Here is a 24,066-nt window from a genome sequence, read left to right on the forward strand (position 1 = left end):
GTCGTCCCCAGCAGGCATCAGTGACGTGGTGCCTTCTGGGGAAGTCTGCCTGGTAGTGAGCACACTACTAGGCAGACAAAAAGTTATTTTTAATATAGTAAAAAAATAAATAATTAAAAGTAGGGAGGGGGTTAGGGATAGATGTGCAATAGGCAGGGACAGAAAAAAAAATATAGGATGGTCGGAGCTACTACTAGGCAGCCACCTAGGGTCCAGCCGGTTGGCTTCCCTAGATTCACAAGTGCTTATAAACTGCAAACGAGTGGTATTGTTAACAGTTTATAGTTAAGATACGAAAGGTTCTGGCGCACCAGACACAGGAAGCACAATATACTGATCATGCCTGTGTAGAGATGCTGTAGGGGGATGGTGCACTGAGAAGTACAGGAAGTCCCAGCTTAAGACTCCACTGATTCAACTGTAGTTCTGGATGGTCAGCTGGGACAGAGAGGATCTTCGGGGCAATGGTGTATCAGGTGAGTTTGGCCTATGGGTGCTTCCTCCATTGCTTGCAATGGGAGCTATGAGAGGGCATATACAATACTAGACAGGTGGTTTTATCACTATGGCTGATCAATGTGTAACAATTTCTTCTTCACTGTAAAACCTAATGGTCCAGACGTTGACAGACAGACTTCAAATACAAAGATCATAAATGGCCATATCATATTTTTAATAACATTCCTATAAGATAAAACAGCACTAAACCCATGACACCCAACACATACAGTTACAAGAAAAAGTATGTGAACCCTTTGGAATTATATGGATTTCTGCACAAATTGGTCATAAAATGTGATCTTCATCTAAGTCACAACAATAAACAATCACAGTCTGCTTAAACTAATAACACACAAAGAATTAAATCTTACCATGCTTTTATTGAACACACCATGTAAACACTCACAGTGCAGATGGGAAAGGTATGTGAACCCTTGGATTTAATAACTAGTGGAACCTCCTTTGGCAGCAATAACTTCAACCAAACTTTTCCTTTAGTTGCAGATCAGATGTGCACAACAGTCAGGTGTAATTCTTGACCATTCCTCTTTACAGAACAGTTTCAGTTCAGCAATATTCTTGGGATGTCTGGTGTGAATCGCTTTCTTGAGGTCATGCCACAGCATCTCAATCGGGTTGAGGTCAGGACTCTGACTGGGCCAATCCAGAAGGCGTATTTTCTTCTGTTTAAGCCATTCTGTTGTTGATTTACTTCTATGCTTTGGGTCGTTGTCCTGTTGTAACACCCATCTTCTGTTGAGCTTCAGCTGGTGGACAGATGACCTTAAGTTCTCCTGCAAAATGTCTTGATAAAATTGGGAATTCATTTTTCCTTCGATGATAGCAATCTGTCCAGGCCCTGACGCAGCAAAGCAGCCCCAAACCATGATGCCCCCACCACCATACTTCAGAGTTGGGATGAGGTTTTGATGTTGGTGTGCTGTGTCTCTTTTTCTCCACACATAGTGTTGTGTGTTTCTTCCAAACAACTCATCTTTGATTTAATCTGTCCACAGAATATTTTGCCAGTACTGCTGTGGAACATCCAGGTGCTCTTGTGCAAACTGTAAACGTGCAGCAATGTTTTTTTTAGACAGCAGTTGCTTCCTCTGTGGTATCCTCCCATGAAATCCATTCTTGTTTATTGTTTTACATATTGTAGATTCGCTAACAGGGATGTTAGCATATGCCAGAGACTTTTGTGAGTCTTTAGCAGACACTCTAGGATTCTTGTTCACCTCATTGAGCAGTCCGTGCTGTGCTTTTGCAGTAATCTTGCAGTAATCTTTATGTTTAGAGGAAAGAAGGTTTCTACACCAGCACAGACGGGGGTTCTTTACTGTAAGAGCAGTGAGACTGTGGAATTCTCTGCCTGAAGAGGTGGTCATGGTGAACTCTGTAAAAGAGTTCAAAAGGGGCCTGGATGCATTTTTGGAAAATAATAACATAGCTGTTTATGTATAATAGATTTATAGGGACAGAAGGTTGATCCAGGCATTTATTCTGACTTCCATATTTTGAGTCGGGAAGGAATTTTTACCTCTAGTATGAGGGTTTTTTGCCTTCCTCTGGATCAACTCAGTAGGGACTCATTAGGGTTATAGGTTGAACTTGATGGACACTGGTCTTTTTTCAACCTTATGAACTATGTTACTATGTTACTCCTAGGGAGAGTAGCAGCAGTGCTGAACTTTCTCTAGACATTTTGTCTTACCGTGGACTGATGAACAGCAAGGCTTTTGGAGATACTTTTATTACCCTTTCCAACTTTATGCAAGTCAACAATTCTTAACTGTAGGTCTTCTGAGAGCTCTTTTGTGCGAGGCATAATTCACATCAGGCAATGCTTCTTGTGAAAAGCAAACCCAGAAGTGGTGGGTGTTTTTTATAGGGCAGGGCAGCTGTAACCAACACCTCCAATCTCATCTCATTGATTGGACTCCAGTTGGATTACACTTCACTCCAATTAGCTCTTGGAGATGTCATTAGTCTAGGGGTTCACATACTTTTTTCCACCTGCACTGTGAATGTTTACATGGTGTGTTCAATAAAAACATGGTAAGATTTAATTCTTATTACCAATTTGTGCAGAAATCAATACAATTCACATACTTTTTCTTGCAACTGTATTTATAGCCTACAATTTTTTTTACACAATCGTTCTTAGGACTACTACCCATAGATCATATAGCTTACATGTGAATAATGAAGTAAACAAAAAATATTATTTTTATATGAAAAAGCAGATTCACTTAAGTGTGTAATTCTTAGATGGTGTAAACTTAGTCTAAGAATGTGCCAGACCTATCAAAGTGGCTTTGATAAATTTGGTGCATCTTTAGACACTTGCCTAACCTTAAATTGGCTTAATTGGCCTAGAATTCTGTACTAATATTTTGGAACGCAATGTCACATGTAGGCAATACACTTCCACCCAAGCCATGCCCATTCATGTTAAGCCATGCCCCTTGTCAAGTGAGGCACATAAGTTTCTAAAACACATAAATGTGGTGCAAGTCATGCACACCAGGTTTTTTTTTTTTTTTTTTTTACAAAGACTGTGCTCAATACCTTTGCTAATAACTGTAAAGTGAATTAAAGCAGTATTCTGGACAATTAGGTGACGGGGTTCATATCTTGAAAAAAAGCCCCCGGTAAGTGACTAACAAACACATTTTAATTCACTTACTGACGGTTTTATTTTCAAGGAGCCCCATCGGAATAACAGTTACACATGACCACACATTGGACATGCTGAATTCCACATCATCTACTTTCACTATTCATTTCTATGGGGCACTAAATACCAGATCCATAGCAATAGAATTCCCGCTGTGCACGCTAATGTACTGCTCCCTGAGGTAACAGGGCTTGTTGCCCTGATGAAGGAAATCTTTCCAAGGACTTTACTTATGGCTGCTGCAGATCCCTGGCCCGACCCTTCCTTTTCTAGACTTGTCCTCCTGATCACCTTCAGTGACTGGTGAGTAAGTCTATCTAACAGCTGGGGACTGTATAAAATTAGGGGGTGCTTTAGATGAGGGGCCTGCATCTATGGTCTGTGTTTGTTTATGGTCTGCATCTATGTTCTGTATTGTATTGGGGTCTACATCTGTGGTCTGTATTGTATTGAGGGTCTACATCTGTGGTCTGTATTGTATTGGGGGTCTACATCTGTGGTCTGTATTGTATTGGGGGTCTACATCTATGGTCTGTATTGTATTGGGGGTCTACATTTGTGGCCTGTATTGTATTGGGGGTCTACATCTGTGGTCTGTATTGTATTGGGGGTCTACATCTGTGGTCTGTATTGTATTGGGGGTCTACATCTGTGGTCTGTATTGGGGGTCTACATCTATGCTCTGTGTTTGTTGATGGTCTGCATCTATGGTCTGTATTGTATTGGGGGTCTACATCTGTGGTCTGTATTGTATTGGGGGTCTACATCTATGGTCTGTATTGTATTGGGGGTCTACATTTGTGCTCTGTATTGTATTGGGGGTCTGCATCTGGTGTCTATACTACACTGGTGTCTGCATCTGGGGTCTAAATTAGACAGAGGTCTGCATCTGGAATCAGTATTACATTGGGAGTCTGTATTGGGGTCTGCAGTATATGGTGGTGTGAATCTAGGGTCTGTATTACAGTAAGGGTCTGTGTCTGGGCTCTGTGTTATATATATAGGTGGTCTGCGTCTGAGAACTGCATTACATTGTGGGCCTGCAACTGAGTCTATATTACACTTGGGGTCTGCACCTGAGGACTGTATTACATTGGAGTCTGCATTTGTACATTGGGGTCTGTATTACATGAGGAGCTATGCACTACACATGGGGGTTGTCTTTATTACATGTGGGGAGGGGGGGTCACCATGCGGTCTGTATTTTGTTAAAAGGTTTATATTACGGGGGGAGGGGGGGGTCTGTATTACATTAGGGATTTGATTTCCTGTGATTTACTGCTGCAGAATAACCTGTTAAAGTCCTGCAGATTTTCCATACTCTAAGGGCTCCTTTACACGACAAATTTTTGTAAACTTGTAGCATGTTTCCCACTGCAATTTTGAATGGGGAAGGGCTCTGCATGAGCCGTCTGAGGCAGATCTGCAGTTGGAAACATGCTATGACTTTTGGTCCACATAGCAGACACTGTGGGATATAGCAGCTTTGATGTGTGGCCACTTGTTTGCAAAAGCCAGACCGATGGGGCTCCTATCTTAAAAATAAAGCCACGATTAAGACAATTACCAATGCTGTCATTTGGCTTTTTCCAGATTGCTGTTAGGCAGTGAAAAAAAACTTATAATTATTAGAATGTGCCATACCTCTTGAACACATGGGGCACATTGCTGGTTATACTATTTCTTCACCAGCTCTTTAAATAGCTTGTCATATCTAAATTTTGGTCATTGCCAACCTTTTCAACGAATGTAAATGTACATAGTTAAAAAAAAAAAAAAAGCAATATGCAAAGCCAAGAATATAAAATGTAAAAAAATAGATTAAAAAAAAGATATTTTTTAAAGCAGGTAATATGGGTATTCCCACAAAAGAAATGAATGGCATAGCTACATGACCTGCCATAAATGTCTGGTAAGTGGGGTTCCTCTAGCCTCAGATCCACCTGCTAAACTGTGTTTGTAACTTCTATAGGTTAGAATGGAGAGAGCGGAGGACATGGGCACCATCTCTCTTTTCAACGTCTGCCTGTGTGCGGCGATCAGTGGCTGCCTCACCATAATATGGCATAAATGTCTTTTGTGGGAAACTTTTTTGATACAACTGCATTTGCCGTATTTATGATCTCAAGGTTGTGAAGTTGTAAAAAGCTGTTTACACTGCTGGATCCTCCACTTCACCATTGGCAGCTGCCACATTTTCTGGCACATCTTGATATTCATTGATTTCTGGAGGCTCAGACACCACAAGGTTCTGGCGGGCTGGCTCCTCTGCTGCGTTCTGGCCTGCTGGAGCGGACATTGTTCTGTTGATAAAAGAGAATGAAGGGTTTAGATCCATAGATTGTGGAGGATATTGTCCACAAAAACCACTGTGAAATTCTCCTGGACACATTAACCCCTTAATGCACTGATCCTTAAAGGGGTACTCCAGTGGAAAACAGTTAAGTGTTTAGAGAATGATGCTTCGGGTTAAACAATGACACAGGCAGTGGAACAGACAGAATGCTTACAGCAGGTTCTGCAAGCAGTTCTTCTCTGTAGAGCAATGTTTTGAAGAAACTCAGGGTGGAAAACTGGCAGGAGTGCTGTGGTAGCGGAGTAGGCAGGGTGGGAGGAGTGTGAGGAACTGCTAATGGAAAGCAATGGATTCTGTGAATTGTAGTACTGAGCAACTGCTCAATCAGGAAGTAGTATTTCTGACATGGTAGAGGAGTGGACAACAGATGCATAAAATAAATGGATTTTTAGTGGTTTCATAACTGGGGCAGACAGGTAAGGAATATATGCTCCTGCAGCCCTTTTTTGGGGGTTTTGTTTTGGTTTTTTAACTGACATTCTACTGAATTTTTCCAGCAAAAGTATATCTATCGGTTTATCCATCAATCAGTTCAGCTTCTTCTGTTCTATGGCATTTACACAGTTTGGCTAAACAGCCATCAGCTAAGAGACAGGTATTACTTGGTTTATCTCCCTAGGAGCTATCTGCCCATGTCTGCAGCTCCGAGCATGATACAGAGCATGATACAGAGCTGACAGATTCCCTTTAACCTTTTTAGGAGAATAGATATAAATGTATGTCCTAATGCGCACCAGGACATTAAATTACTTCCTGTACATGACGCAAGCACTGGAGTGGTGCTTGCTTCATGCATGGCAGGTATCGGCTGCTAGCAGCAGCCAGGGACCCACCGGTAATGGCAGAGATCAACAATCGCACTGATGTCTGCCATGGCTGATCAGCCATAACAAACAAAATATACTAAATTCCAGCAGACCAGAGAAGATGGTCGATAATACTGATTAGTGCTATGCCTATGCATAGAACTGAACAGTATTAGCAGTCGAATGATTGCTGTAAATAGTCCATTATGGGGACATAAAAATTGTAAAATAAACGTGAAAAAGATTTTTAAGAAAATGTGAAAAAGCCCTTCCTCCAATAAAAATGTAAACCGTCCCTTTTCCCCATTTTACTAATAAAAAGTGATCAAAAAGTCACATATACACAAATGTGGTACCGATAAAAACTACAGATCACGGTGCAAAAAATGAGCACTTATAATTAAAATGAGCACTTAAAATTAGAAAATTATAGGGGTCAGAATAGGGTGTTTTAAAACATACTAATTTTGTTTCAAATGTTTTTTGTACAATAATAGTAAAGTATGTACACATGGCTATCAGTTTAATCATATTGACCCACAGAATAGAACAAACATGTCATTTTTATTGTAAAGTATTCTGCGTAAAACGGAAACCCTGCTTACAAAACACAATTGGTCACACAATAAACCAAGCCCTCATATGGGTCTATAGGGGGAAATATAAAAAGTTATGTATTTAAGAATGCAAGGAGAAAAAAACAAAAATTCAAAAATGAAGCCGGCTTTGTCCTTAAAGGGGTACTCCCCTGGAAAAGTTTTTTTTTTTTTTTAAAGCAACTAAATTACCTCTATAAAAAAATCTTAATCCTTCTCGTACTTATCAGCTGATGTATGTTCTGTCTGACCACAGTGCTCTTTTCTGACACCTCTGTCAATTTTAGGAACTGTCCAGAGTAAGGGAAAATCCCCATAGCAAACCTATCCTGCTCCTGACAGTCCCTAAAATGGACAGAGGTGTCAGCAGAGAGCACTGTGGTCAGACAGAAAGGAAATTCAAAAAGAAAAGAACTTCCTCTGGAACATACATTAGCTGATTAGTACTGGAATGATTAAGATTTTTTAATTGAAGTAATTTACAAATCTGTTTAACTTTCTGGCACCAGTTTATTTAAAAAAGAAAAATGTTTTCAAGGGGAGTACCCCTTTAAGGTCAAAATGGTCTGTGTCCTTAAGGGGTTAATTTCCCACATGCAGTTAAGTAGGTGTAATGATAACATTCAGAATTTCAAACCTATTGTACAGTATTTGCTTATAGCCTTATCAAAGAATCTTACTTCAGTTCACTGCTCTTCAACTGCTTCTTTTTGCTCTTCTTTTTTACAACAAGGAACCAGATGACACCACAAATAATTACTGCCAAGAGTACTGCCCCGATAATTCCTGCCACAATGATCCCCGCTTCACCTGCAAGAGAAACAAAATAAAAGTCTTTAAAATGTCATCATTTACAGCTACAAACATGGCTTTGGAGTTTAAAGTGGTACTCCACCCCTAGACATCTTATCCCCTATCCAAAGGATAAGATGTCTCATCGTGGGGGTCCTGCTGCTGGAGACCCCCGCAATATAGCATGCGGCACCCACCTGTTACTGCTCCAGAAGCGCTGGAGGGTCTGGGTCCCGACCACGGGAACGGAAGATCGTGACGCCACGACTCCGCCCCGTGTGATGTCATGCCCCACCCCCTCAATGCAAGTCTATGGGAGGGGGCGTGACAGCCGTCATGTCCCCTCCCATAGACTTGCATTGAGGGGGCGGGGCGTGGCGCCACACGGGGTGGAGTCGTGACATCACGATCTTCCGTTCCCGTGGTCGGGACCCAGACCCTCCAGCGCTTCCGAAATAGTGCTTAGTGAACTTTTCAGCCATTATACTATGTAGGGCTATGTTATTATACAAATGTTGGGGCAAGTGCTTTGGTTAAAAAGACACCAAAATAGCCCCGTCTTTACCTGCAGCCTAGATTTTTACAAATTTAACATAGCATACTTTAGAGGTTAGAGTTTTTTAGTTCAGCTACACTGATCCCAAGAACAGGGGTTACTTCGGCCCGTAATGAATGGTGCACAGCTAGCTCTCCGTTCATATTCTATTGGGCAGCTGAACGTTGCCGAGTTCAGTACTTTCAATACAAAGAGAAAAAAGAAACATAAGGCAGAGTGTCTCATAGAGTGACACTGTATAACTTGCTTAAGTAGCAATAATAAAGGTGCTTATATTTCCCCTAATTGACCCAATGGTCCTTCTATCATATGGTGGAGGGAGTGCAACCTTAACCGATACACCAAACTCCAATGGTAGGTCGGTGTCAGAAAGAGATCAGCAACAGCAAAAAAAAAAACTCAGGATATAAAGATCCTCATACTTTCCAGTTGTTGTACTTCTAAAACTTCTTTATTGTCCCTCAAACAACATGTTTCAGAAACTTATATCCCCTTTGTAGGGCAAACAGACAAGGATTCTGTACCTAGTGTACTTCTCCTTTATATATGCACATATGTAATGGAAAAGGGCGCCAACAAACCCAAACAGGAAGTTTGGCCCCAAACAGGAAGTTTAATCCCAAGTATTAAATTGAGGAAGGAAAACATTAAACACGTGTAAATGAAAGCATAAGGATCTAATTTATTCTCCCAAAGTAGTGAGCTGGGGATCTCTTTTGTCCATGGTGGTTGCTTATACGTTACATTATAGCAAATGTGCATAGCATGCTTATGGAAAATAGTAATAAAAGAGTTATTAAAGGAAATTTAAAAGATGGTTTACTACCACTATACCAAGTACAAAGGCTTATAGTATGGGTAAACCTGTTTAATGTGTAGCAAGAGATATCAGTCTGGCCCTACTTGTTGTGCACACTTGTAGGAGGGGAAGCGTTTGCTGATGAAACACACTCTTCGCCACTCTGCTAGGTGGTGCTCTGTTTGTACTTAGTGTCCATAATACAGTCTTCAAAAAAAGAGAATGAAAAGCGGGCAATCTTCTTTCAACTTTATTTATGTTCAGCGCATTACAAACATGCAGCAGGTAGCTGCATACAGACAGACAGGGGATTAAAAATCAGTGACAGCTGTTTCCTGCGATGCTGATTTTCTCAGCCTGAGAAAGTGCCTACATAGGAAACAGCTGTCGCTGATTTTCAATCCCTTGTCCGTCTGTACAAAGCTCCCTGCTACATGTTTGTAAAGCACTGAACATTAATAAAGTTGAAAGAAGATTGCCACACTGGGTGAGTGTCGCTTTTAATTCTCTTTTATTGAAGACTGTAAACCTGGTTAAAACAAGGTAAATTTTACATATATGTGTGGTCCCGTCCTGGCAATATACACTGTATTATGCTATATTTCTAATATGTTAATTTTCTCTTGTGCACAATGGTGGCATGAGCTGGCATTCCCAGTATTCTCCGTCCCCTCTGCTCCCATATACCCTCCCGCCTTGTAAATATTTATAGACTCGTCAACTATGTACCTGCTCTGTAGGAGGGTCTATTGTAGCAGAGTGGACAGAGACAGAGATGCTTGCAGTACCACCTCCATTGTGCACAGGAGAAAATTAACATATGAAGCCTATATCTCCACAACAGCACCATGAATATATGTAGGTTATACCTTTTTTTTTTATTTTTTTATTTTTTTATCCACACTGTAACCCTGTGCGGGTGAACCATCAGATTTCCTTTTAATAAGTAAGCAAATAAATACAAAAATAAAGAGCTAAAATTAAAAATATTAATTGTATATATAATACCACAGTACAGTGGTTCTTTAAGTTACAATATTAATTGGTTCCAGGATGACCATTGTATGTTGAGTCCATTGCATTTGAGACCATAACTCCATGGAAACCTGGTACTTGGTTTTGAAGCCCCAAATGTCATCCAAAAATAGGAAAAAGTGAGGATTAAAGAAAAATAAGTAGATAACTAAAACAGATAAAACAAGTCCTTACATATAAAAGTAAGAAAGATCTGCTGGGAGCTGTAAATCACTGTTTATGTAGAGGACAGGAGCTTCTTCAGGGTTATGTTGAGTGCAAGCAAAGTCCCAAAAAAAGTAAAAACAGCATCCTTATCTAGTTAAAGGGGTATTCCAGGCAAAAACATCTTATCCCCTATTCAAAGGATAGGGGATAAGATGTCTGATCGCGGGGGGCCCGCTAATTAGACCGCCCACGATCTCCCTGCAGCACCCGCTTTCTATGCGGGTGCTGAATCTCCAATTTCAGAAACCTCCGGGTTTTCCGGACTGGGGACGTGACGTCACATCACACCCCCTCCATTCATGTCTATGGGAGGGGGCGTGATGGCCATCACGCCCCCTCCCATAGACATGAATGGAGGGGGCGTGGCGTGACGTCACGTCCCCAGTCCCGGAAACCCAGAGGTTTCCGAAATTGGAGATTCAGCACCCGCATAGAAAGCGGGTGCTGCAGGGAGATCGCGGGGGGTCTCAGCAGCGGGCCCCCCATGATCAGACATCTTATCCCCTATCCTTTGGATAGGGGATAAAATGTTTTTGCCCGGAATACCCCTTTAACCTAAAGAATGTGATATAAGTCCATGAAACACATTTTAGAAGTACAACAAGTTTTAGAAGTACAAACAACATTTGAGGTTCTTCTTAACCGGAGGGTTTTACCGCGGCCTCCGGCTGTCTGCCAAACTGATCCATATTTTACCTGTTATATGGCTCTTCTAATGCAACCTACATTTACCATGAAGCCTCTGGCTTTGCAGAGACAGAGGGTGGAGAGACTCATCAATGCTCTTGCTAAGCGCAGCAAGTGATAGATCAGTGACATAGATTTTCTGTCCCCTAACTCACACTACAGAAAATAATTTCAGATATAAAGATGAATATGAGGGTGGGCGCTTGATGGGGAGGGGGCTGAAAGCTTACAGATAAAGAGTATTCCAGTAGTTCACATGAACTCAGTAACACAGGAGAGACTGTCATCTTGTCTACACATTAAAGCATGTAATGTACTGGTTATCTGACTGATGCTTACATGACCCAGCTGTAGTAATAAAACATATGGATGCAGCTGAGTAGGAATGAAACACAGTATACTGCAGGAATACTGCAGGTGAGTTAGCATTTTATGGACACCCCCCCCCCCACACACACACTCAAAACTGCTTATTTAAGGGACACTCTCACTTAATATCTTATATAATTTCTGTACATCTTCCATTCAGACCTGTATGTTTCAATAGTAGGACATAAATGGATGTCAGTATGACTGCATGAGAAGAATCTCTTTTTTTTTTTAACATTTTATAAAATTACCATATGAGAAATACCATACCTCCTGTATGTAAATCCAGTTCACAGGTCGCGTTGCCTAAGCTGTTGCTTGCTGTGCAGCGGTAGTATCCATCTTCAAACTTGGTCATATTACCTAAAGTCAGGACTCCATTCTGCTGTGCTGTCAGGGAAATTATATTAGAAACAAAATAATGATTTGGAATGAATATTACACAGGACTCAATCGACCAAATTCTCATGTGATTTAATAGTGAGTTTATATATCACACTGAAATTGGATGAGCACAAAGGCATCTTGAAAACACATTTGACTAGTCCGAAAAACTGTAAATACAGAAGTAAAGCTGATATGCATTGCCTGTACTGAAAAGTTTAGCTGACTATGCTTTTTAATACAAAGGCATCCCTTAATAACTACATACAGTTACATCTCCTGGAGTTTTACTGTGAGACGGCCACCCGGCACAGAATTCCGGGGGTTGCACCGAAATTGCGGGGGTCCCCAGCAGTGGGACCTCTGTGATCATACATCTTATCCTCAATCCTTTGGATAGGGGATAAAATTGTATAAACCCGGAATACCCCTTTAAAACCACTTTTTATAAATATAATGTCGTTGAAATTTATAAAATGAAAACATTAAGAACTTAGGTCTGTTTCAGCCTTCTTTGCACTACAGCATAGTTGGTATATGTTTTACTAGATACGAATGGATGTTACTTAGGACTCATTCATACTTCGGAATATTCACACAGAGATATTTTGGGCAGAGATTCCATCTTCCATCTTCTGTCAAAACAATCCAGCACTAGGATTGCTTGGAAATGAGCCGTCTTCATAGATGGCAATGCAATTTAGAGCAGATTACACCGAAAAAATACATATGGTGAATGGGAGAGTATATTTATTTCTGTCCAGAGTAGGAGAAAATCCCCATAGCAAACATATGCTGCTCAGTTCCTAAAATGGACAGAGATGTCAGCAGAGAGCACTGTGCTCATGAAGTCAGCAGAGAGCACAGTGTTCCAAAAAGAAAGGATTTCCTCTGTAGTATTCATCAGCTAATAAGTACTGGAAGGATTAGGATGTTTTAATAGAAGAAATGTACAAATCTGTTTAACTTTCTGGTACCAGTTGATATAAAAAAAATTTTTTTCCACCGGAGTACCCCTTTAAGTTAGTTTTGACTCCCCAAAAAATAGCTATATTTAACCTACATTAGCTACTTAATGTTTTATACCCAATACATTTAAATGGATTCATCACAAGTGTTGTGCAGCAGGGTTAACAGAGCTCTCAAATACTCTTTTTACTGCCAATTTAACTCTAATTCTCTATATGTTCTACGGCCTTACAGTTGTACTTACCTGCATTAACTGTCTTCAGATTTCCATTTTCCACTCTGTACCAGGTATATACTGGGCGAGGCATTCCTTGCTCAGAAAGGCATGCCAGATGTACAGCATGCCCAACCACAATATGGCCTTGAATACTGCAGTGCGGAGTTGATGGAGCCACTGAAAAATAAATTGTGAACCTTTATTTTTGAAAATGAATCCCACCTTAATATATAAAATCCCCTCCCCTTTTAATATTCCTATAACCTGACCCTTTTTTTTCTATAAATCCAGCCCTCTTATTTATGAAGAATAAAGGGTCACTCCCACACTAAGGGGGTCTTTATCAAGGGCCAAATTGGCCTATATATTTATTTATTGCACCTTTTACTGGCATATATGGCTTTCAGCTTCGGTGAAGCCAGTGGGCAACTTGTGGGTGCGGTTTGGGCTTGGTTTCCTAGGTCCACATTTTACGCACTGATTTATGACATGCAGCAATTTTCGTTACGGCCACTCAAGCCAGGATCAGGAGCAAGCAGTCATGACAAGTGAACTCCAGATTAGCTCCAAGTCATACGTAAGCATTAGCTAGCATTTATCAAAAGGCATAAGCATGTTGAACAATACCGACCAGCTGGACCTGGCACACAGGTGAGAAAACCCAAAGGCACACATATTAATAAATGACCGCCTAAACATGTACATACTGCCAGTAGGTGAGATGGCCACAGTGGGGTGCTGTACAATACTATATCTATGTATGTAATATAATAACAATAGATGACTATGATGTAAATACCCTGGACAATCAGCTGAACTTGACCTGAACCCTGGGGTTCTGGAAAGTTGGTAATGTCACACTTGTAGATTCCAGTATCTTGCGGTTGCATGTTTGAAATAGTTATTGTAGCATTCCCAGTGGCATTGGAGGCTGTCACCCTGTTTGCAAACCTTCCCATTGACCATGACTTTCCATTTTGGTAAGCATATACCTAAAACACAAATAGCACATCATTATTTAATACAATACACAAAAATGCAAAATATATTTCTAAAAGGAAAATTACAAAGGGGTAAGTTTATGACAAATATTGCAGAAAAAATTATTTTACATGGGATAAACTGAGCGCCAAATGTAGTTTTAAATACCACCCGTTTCTATGAATGCAATACATGGTTACTCCATGGCCAACAGAGCTATGTGTTTTTATTTTTTTTAATCTCCAAAGAAAGTGTATGCTAAAATAGCTGCTTTTCACAGTCCAATGATGCGCCAAAGTCTGTCAACTTGGCAAAAGTTTTTGAGTATGTCATAAAGGTATGTCTAACAGTCAACAATCTCTCATCAAGAGATACACCACCCAAAAGAAGCCCGAGAGCCTTTTTATAGGGTAGTAGGGGAAGCACTTTTATGCCCTCTTGTGGCAGACCCAGTGTCTAATTAGACCTCACCTGTAATCATTTACATATTTGCATAACTGCAGAGACATAACTGCATGCCGAGTTTTGCAGCAATCTGACATTTCTTTCAAGTTTCCTTTTTTTTACGTCAATGAGTGTATTTACATTTGTTCCATAAATCTTGTTGAATTAATACTCACCTATAGTGTTATATAATAGTAGCAAACAAGTACAGTCATGGCCGTAAATATTGGCAGTTGGCACCCCTGAAATTTTTCAAGCAAATGAACTATTTCTCACAGAAAGGGATTGCAGTAACACGTTTTGCTATTCCCTTTGTGTGTATTTGAACTAAACCAAAAAAGGGAGGAAAAAAAAGCAAATTGGACATAATGTCACACCAAACTCCAAAAATGGGCTGGACAAGATTATTTGCACCCTTAACTTAATATTTGGTTGCACACCCTTTGGAAAAAATAACTGAAATCAGTCACTTCCTATAACCATCAATAAGCTTCTTACACCTCTCAGTCAGAATGTTGGACCACTCTTCCTTTGCAAACTGCTCCAGGTCTCTTTTCCCAACAGCATTTTTAAGATCTCTCCACAGTTGATCAATGGGATTTAGATCTGGACTCATTGCTGGCAACTTCAGAACTCTCCAGCGCTACGTTGCAATCCATTTCTGGGTGTTTTTTGGCATATGTTTGGGGTCATTGTCCTGCTGGAAGACCCAAGATCTCGGATGCAAACCCAGCTTTCTGACACTGAGCTGTACAGTGCGAACCAAAATCCTTTGGCAATTCTCAGCTTTCATGAGGCCTTGCAAACATTCAAGGCACCCAGTGCCAGAGGCAGCAAAACAACCCCAAAACATCATTGAACCTCCACCATATTTCACTGTAGGTACTGTGTTCTCTTCTTTGTGGGCCTAATTCCATTTTCGGTAAACAGTAGAATGATATGCTTGACCAAAGAGCTCTATCTTGGTCTCATCTGTCCACAAGATGTTTTCTCAGAAGGATTTTGGCTTACTCACGTTAATTTTGGCAAAATGTAGTCTTGCTTTTTTATGTCTCTGTGTCAGCAGTGGTTTCCTCCTGGGTCTCCTGCCATAGTGTTTCATTTCATTTAAATGTCGACGGATAGTTTGTGCTGACACTGATGCTTCCTGAGCCTGCAGGACAGCTTGAATATCTTTGGAACTTGTTTGGGGCTGCTTATCCACCATCCGGACTATCCTGTGTTGACACCTTTCATCAATTTTTCTCTTCCATCCAGGTCCAGGGAGATTAGCAACAGTGCCATGGGTTGCAAACTTCTTGATAATGTTGCGCACTGTGGACAAAGGCAAATCTAGATCTCTGGAGATGGACTTGTAACCTTGAGATTGTTTATATTTTTCCACAATTTTGGTTCTCAAGTCCTCAGACAGTTCTTTTCTCCTATTTCTGTTGTCCATGCTTAGTGTGGCACACACAATGCAAATACTAACTGAAATTCTCTTCTTTTTATCTGCTTTCAGGTGTGATTTTTATATTATCCTCACCTGTTACTTGCCCCAGGTGAGTTTAAAGGAGCATCACATGCTTGAAACAATCTTGTTTTCCACAATTTTGAAAGGGTGCCAATAATTTTGTCCAGACCATTTTTGGAGTTTGGTGTGGCATTATGTTCAATTAGCTTTTTTTCCTTCCTTTTTTGGTTTAGTTCCAATACACACAAAGGGAATAAACATGCATATAGCAAAACATGTGATACTGCAATCCTTTTCTATGAGAAGTACTTCATTTTCAGGGGTGCCAACCTTTACAGCTATGACTGTACACTTTTGACTGGTGTTTTTACTCTTGTTCTCTCTATTTACATACTTCCTTCCATGCACTTTTTACTCATAAATGAAATCTTCAAAATAATAGCAACATTAAACCTTTTTCTATATATATATATATATATATATATATATATATATATATATATACGGAACAACGTCAGCTTTACTGAGTCAAAGAGATGTAACAGTCTGTACAGTGACCAGTGACTTCAGAGACCACAGGGCTTGCTGGGACTTATAGTGGACTTGGACAATTTGGTGCAGGGCCACGCTGACTTGAGACAGACTTGAATTGGACTGACTTGACTGAGACTGACTATGACAGACTTCACCCCGTTTGCAGCTTACCAGGTTTTGAATTTCACCTGTGGGGCAGTAGACTTGTGGATCTGTGTCTGTGTGATAGACTTTAGGCCTTCTTAGGACACCAGACACTCTCTCAGGACTTGACCTCACTGTAGCTTAGCAAAGACTCAAAGAGAAAGAGGAAGATTCTGGAGGGGTCCCATAGGTCACCCTGTAGGTCACATGGTCACTGGTACCTTCCTTGGTTACAATCCCATGACAATAATACTTAAAGGCATAGAACAGTTATGTACATTGCATTGGATAACATATAAATGTTTTAACTATTCAGGGCACACAGTTGAAGGGGAGGCCCAGGGGTCACAGAATGGAGTCTGCCTGATAGGGCAGCAATGGTACAGGGGTGCAACTCCTATACTGGGCCACCACAAACTCCCCCTCTTAACAGCAGCCGTCCTCGGCGCCCAGTCCTAGAGGACAGACGACATGATGTGGCTACTGAGCAATAACAGCAATAACAGTTCCTGGGACATTTTAAGACAATGTCCTTCTCAGGGCTGGTGGATAAACAACTGGGGAAAGAGTCCATGTGGCATTGCTTTTAATGTCCTTACATGCTCAATTGATGAGGATATGAATAACTGGGACAATGATATAAACATGTGAGACTTTTAGGATTTGCAACTGCATGCTGGAGAATAAGGATAAACTCGGATAGGGCTGCCGGAGGTTCTCTATCCGAATGCCTTTTGCTGCTGGGTCCCTTTGGCTATAGCTACTTCTCCCCAGAACATTATACAAATAACAAATTCACATTTTCTGACAAAACATGATAATATTACCTATACACATAGTAGCTCTGTCAATGTACGTGTTTACCTAGGCTTCCAGGAAAACTCTCTGGCCAGTAGAGCACCCTGTACAGCAAAATAGTTAGACATTAGATATGACATTTGATGACTGATGTGGACTGGAACTATAAACTAGTTAGCTACAGTGCTAACTAGACATGACATTTGACTAGTTTAGATACGCACAATGCTATGTACATTACTGACTAACTGTCCATGAAACGACACTAGAATTATTTATTTTATACTGACTAGATATTAGTATAGCTATTTATTTATAACTTTTATACAAAGGTACTACTATTCTCTGTACCTGGCTGGTAACTGCCTGTGTGGACCTCTGGGACCTGCGCAGCACCACATCTGGAGATTCTGGAGTCACCGGAACTTTAAGAACTTCAACATGCTCTTCTTCAGCGAACTCAGGAGCTGAAATCTGTTCAGAACTTGCTGGACTTGGAATCGCTGGCATTTGTACTGGAGAAGTTGGAGTCAGTATTGGCACCCTGGAGACAGGTGTAAAAGCGGGAGCCAATGGAGACAGAGCAGACACTGGTGTGTTGACTAATATTGGTTGGATTAGTCCCTGGGTTGAAGGCAAACAGAATAATTCTGGCTGACTTGGAGAGAACATGGGGAAATCCATGGATGGGTGGATCTCTTCGCCCAGAACATACTCGCTTGCAGGTCTGACATCTGGGGTAGGCGGTGCTGGGAACACTGGTAAGTCTTTAAGACAGATCTTGATTCGATTTCGGTGGACGACTTGTCATACCCAGGCTTCTGAACCTCGTACTCATCGGACTCGGGGTAGGGTATAGCCGTCACCGTGTAGGGTTCTGTCTCCCAGATGGAATCTAGTTTGTTAGTGTTCGGGAACTTTCATATCCAGACTATATCGCCAACCTGGAGTGGTTTGGCGGACGCATGGTGGTTGTAGTCTTCTTGTTGTCTTTGTCAAGCCTCGCCCATCTTCTTAGTGACAATCTCTTTGCCCTCTTGAATCCTTCTCTGATGGTAAGAAACCCACTCAAGGGATGCTTGTGGAGAATTGTTGATCGGGGTCTGCAACCCAAATGTCCGGTCTCTCGGCAGTTGCCGATGTCGTCCCATCATCAGATAGAAGGGGGTGTACCCAGTGGAGCAATGTACTGTATTGTTGTAAATCTCTAGTAACACGGGCAATAGCCTGGGACATTCTTCTTGTCTTGAAACAGAGGCTGCTCGCAGCATATGGACAAAGACTTGGTTGATGCGCTGGAGACGAGCGCAGCAGCCGAAACCTCCAATATGGCTGCGCCCAGGGAACTTCCTGTTTAGGTCTGGTCAGAAAATTATTCCCCTTTGCAACAGGGTTCCTCCTTGCTGGATTGAAGAGGAGTCACCGCTGGGGACTGACGGGGGCGGAGCTCGCGCGGGAAACACCGGACCAGATTAACTCTTTCAGGTACAGACTTTACACAGTTCAAAATTACAGATAACAGACTTTTTTTCACCTCCCCCTCTATTTCAAAAGCGCCTCGGAATAAACACTTTTCACTGATAAAGTCCCGTACACTTTCTGGCGCAATTTATTTTGGCATTTGCGTGCAAATTTTCAGCAATACTGGACACAGTTCAGAGTGGGGGGGGGGGTAATTTTTGCATAAGGCGCACACCCATATCCTGTTCGTAGGACGCCAAAAGTTGTGGTGAGGGTGTGATGAGGGCAGATAGAATTACCATAGGGGCAGATGGCATTAACCACTTGTGTTCGTTACTCCAGGGCGTGGTTTATCCTCTACACCACCCGAAGGTATACCGCTGGATCCCAGGCTAGGCACGAGGTCAAATAAGGACTCTGATGCCAAGTTATGGAACAACGGCAGCTTTACATAGTCAGAGAAATGTAACAGTCTATACAGCTTGGCTAGGCCCAAGGAGGTGACCAGTGATTTCAGAGACCACATGGCTTGCTGGGACTTATAGTGGATTTGGACAATTTGATGCAGGGCCACGCTGACTTGAGACAGACTTGACTTGGACTGACTTGACTGAGACTGACTATGACAGACTTCACCCCGCTTATAGCTTACCAGATTTTGACTTTCAGCTGTGGGGCAGTAGACTTGTGGATCCGTGGCTGCATGGTAGACTTTGGGCCTTCTTAGGACACCAGACACTCTCTCAGGACTTGACCTCACTGTAGCTCAGCAAAGAGAAAGAGGAAGCTCCACGCAGGGCTTATATGGGGGAGACTCTGGAGGGGTCCCATAGGTCACCCTGTAGCTCACATGGTAGCTGGTACCTTCCCTGGTTACACTCACATGACAATAATACTTAAAGGCATAGAACAATTATGTACATTGCATTGGATAACATATACATTATTTAACTATTCAGGGCATACGGTTGAAGGGGAGGCCCAGGGGTCAAAAAATGGAGTCTGCCTGACAGGGCAGCAATGGTACAGGGGTGCCACTCCTGTTCTGGGCAACCTCAGTTATATATATCTCACATAAGTAAATATATCCCCCACATTTTTGAAAATATTTTCTTATATATTTTCATGTAACAACAATGTCTGTGTCTGTGTGTGACTTGTTAGTGTTAAAAAAGTCTCAGGTGTGAATGTGTAGCTGGTGTCTTAAATTTGGTGTTATCGCTCTCACCCTCTAATACTGGTCACTGGAAATTCAACTTGGGATCTTTCTGAGCATCTGAAACAATGAATTTTTGCTCTCCTTAAAAAAGTCCTGAGCTATAAGAAGATTGCCAAGACCCTGAAACAGCCGCAGACAGTGGGCAAGACCATACAGCGGTTTCACAGGACAGGGTCCACTCAGAACAGGCCTCGCCATGGTCAAAGTTGAGTGCACATGTTTAGCGTCATAACCAGAGGTTGTCTTTGGGAAATAAACATGAGTGCTGCCAACATTGCTGTGGAGGTTGAAAGGGTGGGGGGGGGGGGGGGTCAGCCTGTCAGTGCTCAGACCAACCCTGTGATGTCTTCATATAGGAGTGGAAGAGGACTCCAGTGGCAACCTGTTAAGACATTTCCACTTTGGTGTATACTCACTTTTGTTGTTAAGGTTTACACATTAATGGCTGAGTTGAGTTATTTTGAGTGGACACAACAATAAACATCGGTATACAGGCTGCACACTCATTATTTTACACTGTAGCTTGTCATTTCTTCCGTGTTGTCACATGAAGATATACCAAAATATTTACAAAAACAAAGGGGTGGACCTATTTATGTGAAATACTGCAAATGGTAATGTGGAGCTATTAGCTTCTGGGGAAGCTGGGTTGTGCTACTAGTTAGAGATACAGCGATTCTACAATTGTGGAGCAAATGATTACTGATGGATGAAAGAGAAGACACATTGTAATCGGGCATATAACAACACACAGCATGACTAGGGTTTACTGTAGCTATTATTAGATATATATTCCCAGCAGGAGGGGTTAGGTACCCAGAATGCAGCAGTGTGTAGTGAATGATACAGTTGGGGTAGCGCTGATGTAACCAATTTAAATCGTTCAAATATTGTACAATCTGTACTTGTGTTGGTGCTCAACATAAATAACAATAAAGATATTTTATAAATCATGAATATCACTTGCCCTAAAGAGTAACAAATTGACATAAAACTATATATAACAATATATGTTGTCCAGTTTATCTGATATAATGTAAATATGGATCAAGGCTTGAGTTCCCCTTTTAACCACTGTTTAAACTGAGGATACTAATGCCTAGTGATTATTGATACTAGTCTCAGCTTACCTGGTATCTCATGCTACACCTTCCCCGTGCATCTCTGCCATACGCCAGGTTTACACACTGTTTCACTGAACTGTTCTTCAAGCTGTAGCACGGGGAATACTGTTGTGGAGCAGAAATGATCTAAGAACTTAACCAAGCCTGTCCACTTAATATAGATGTCATAAGGGTAGGGGCACATGTGAATGAAGGGGGCTGGTACAGCATTTATTTAATTCCCTAATTTTTTTTTAAGAGGCTTTAGGTTAGAACTTATATCCAGTACTGGCTCTGTCAGAAATAACAAAATTGACAGACACAGAATTTTCCTTTATTGTCAGGTTAGAAAATATAACACCCACTTCTCTAGAGTTAGCCACTTTTATCCTCCTGGGAAACCTGCTACCTGTTAAAGTGTGAATAAATCTGTAGACATTCAATTATTAATCGATATTCATAAAATATTACCCTCATAATATATTAGGGCAAGCAGATTGCATTATTGTGCTGATACTACTAAGTCAATATGGAAGCTGAAACATAGGGAAATCAAACAGAAAACAATTACCACTAAGGTCCAAAGTCCTACGAGCTCAACCCCACCCAGCTGTTATGTACCAACTATGGAGAAAGTAATGTACCAGCGTCCCAGCATTCACTAGAAAATAGACTTTTCAGTATAATAAGACCAGTTTGGCACTGGTGATCACATATACTGGGTCAATCTATTTTGTATGGAATAAATAAAATAACATTTAAGTATTTCCTGTTGAGTATACAAACATTATGTTACACACAACACATTTTGACATCAGAAAGTAGGCCTTTGTGATTATACACTTAATAATTAGGTTTTCTTCTATGTGACTTAGGAGCACCTGCTCTCACTATGGGTATTTTCTGGTGGTCCACACTTTTGGAGCCCAAATCTTTTATTCCTTTTTAACAGTCAAGTGATGTGTTGGCTACTTGCTATACCGCACATGATCTTATTTATAAGAAAAAGATCATTGATCAGACAATGTGTCAGTCAATTAAAAGGGTTATCCCAAAATCCAATAAATATCTCATCGGTGAGCTACTGGAGGTCCCTTGTCCCCCAGAGGAATGAAGCAGCAGTGCGCATGGTTGATTGCCACCCTATTCGCCACTACACTGGGTCCCCCCCTCAGCTAATTGTTATGTATCCTGTTGATAGGTAATAAGTTTTGATCTTGGATAACCCCTTTAAGTATAGTTTGGGTAAAGTCCTACAAATCCCAAACTTCTGGAAAGCAGCCTTAAAGGAGGTGTTTGAGTTTAGAAAAATATGTCCGCTTTCTACTAGACCAGGCTTGTTTAAGGAATGTGTAGCTCAGCTTTATTCAAGTGAAAAGTAACAAATAACACGTCTTATGGGCAAGAGTGGTACTGTTTCTGGAAGAACGCAGCCCTGTTATTCCAGTCTCATGGAACCCCTTCTTTCAAGTCAAAGCAGAAGCTCCTGCATCACAATAAAGTATTCTTCATTTATAACATAAAGTTTATCTTACAACAATAAATCTTCAATACTTAAAGGGGTAATCCATACATTTTATCCCCTATCCAAAGGATAGGGGATAATATGTCTGATCACGCCGTCACGCCCCCTCCCATAGACATGAATGGAGAGGGCGTGGTGTTACGTGAGGTTTCCGAAACTGGAGACGCAGCTCCGCATACAATGCAGGTGCTGCAGCGAGATTGCGTAGATAACAATAAATAATAGAAATGTTATTAATAACGCAATACACAATGTTTTTCCCCTGTTATATATGTTGTGCAATATACCTAACAGACTTTGAACTATACCACCAGCATAAATGAAAACTAATGTGCAGTACTGTGTGGATACTTCCCCCTATAAATTCTGCTGTTCATACTCCATATAATCTCCTACCTCTAGTGTGAGGAATTTCGTAGACATCTAATTTGGGGTGTGAGACCTGTGCATCCCTTTCCCCTGAGGAGGAGGTGTCACCTATTCGCTGGTTGGCAGAGAACATAAGCAGAGTTGGGAAGATGTAGAATGAACTGAGCTCCACCAGTCACCCTCTCTAGTCTTTCTTGACTGCAGGAGGTGGCAAAAAATCAGCTTCATGCATATTTTGAAATGTGGTGGTTATGCCATGTTTTGGGCTTTTGCAGTGATTTTGCAGTCAGATGAGTAAACCAATATTGTCTGTGTTGCATCTTTATAGAAATCACATCACAAATGGTGCATTTTGTGGTCAGAGTAATTTTTGTCAATTACTTATAGATCACCATAGTGATCCAAAAAAAAAAACTATTTCCCATATGTAAAAACACTGCTATACGCAGCTTTGTCAAGAGGACAACGGGCACAACGTGCCCGTTGTCCTCTTGACAAAGCTGCGTATAGCAGCGAAACATGTTGAGGGGGGCTGTCAACTGATTTTAACTTAGTGCTGTCTCCATTCGCATAGCACAGGTGCAGGTGCATGCGATACTTAGGGTGCATTCACACCACGTTTTGTACATACGGGTGTCGGATCCGGTGAGGGGCAAACCGGGCGCTCCCGTACCCCGGCCGGATCAGCCCGTTACTCCATTTACTTTAATGACCCGACCGGAGTCAAACGACCCAGCCTTATCCCGTATGCGGTTTTGGACCAGACCTAAAAACGTAGTAAACTACGATTTTAGGTCCGGTCAGGAAACCGCATACAGGTCAAAACTGAGCCGACCGGAGTCATCGTTTGACTCCGGTCGGGTCATTAAAGTAAATGGAGTCACGGGCTGATCCGGCCGGGGTACGGGAGCGCCCGATTTGCCCCTCCCCCAGGCGGATCCGGCACCCATATGTACAAAACGTGGTGTGAATGCAGCCTAAGGCATAACTGGTGTCAGGCAGTTAGGCTGGCATTGCCTATACATTAGGATTATTATATGGAGAGAGTGGCACTGTGATTTTAATCTGTCTGTCCTAAGTG

The 24,066-nt window shown here is 41.5% G+C and overlaps 1 protein-coding gene across 1 annotated transcript in view; it reads right to left on the bottom strand.

Moving 5' to 3' along the window:
* Positions 1 to 662: 662 nt before the first annotated feature.
* Positions 663 to 24,066, bottom strand: part of VSIG1 (V-set and immunoglobulin domain containing 1) — a 28,471-nt gene continuing 5,067 nt past the window's right edge. The window contains exons 3-7 of the mRNA XM_056540023.1: positions 13,754 to 13,946; positions 12,982 to 13,131; positions 11,655 to 11,774; positions 7,620 to 7,749; positions 663 to 5,484 (exon numbers count right to left, since the gene is read on the bottom strand). Coding sequence (XP_056395998.1) covers positions 5,334 to 5,484; positions 7,620 to 7,749; positions 11,655 to 11,774; positions 12,982 to 13,131; positions 13,754 to 13,946 — 744 coding nt within the window. The 3' untranslated portion in view covers positions 663 to 5,333. The remainder of the gene's footprint in view (positions 5,485 to 7,619; positions 7,750 to 11,654; positions 11,775 to 12,981; positions 13,132 to 13,753; positions 13,947 to 24,066) is intronic.

This window comes from Hyla sarda, chromosome 9, assembly GCF_029499605.1.
Source record: "Hyla sarda isolate aHylSar1 chromosome 9, aHylSar1.hap1, whole genome shotgun sequence".
Classification (NCBI taxonomy): Eukaryota; Metazoa; Chordata; class Amphibia; order Anura; family Hylidae; genus Hyla; species Hyla sarda.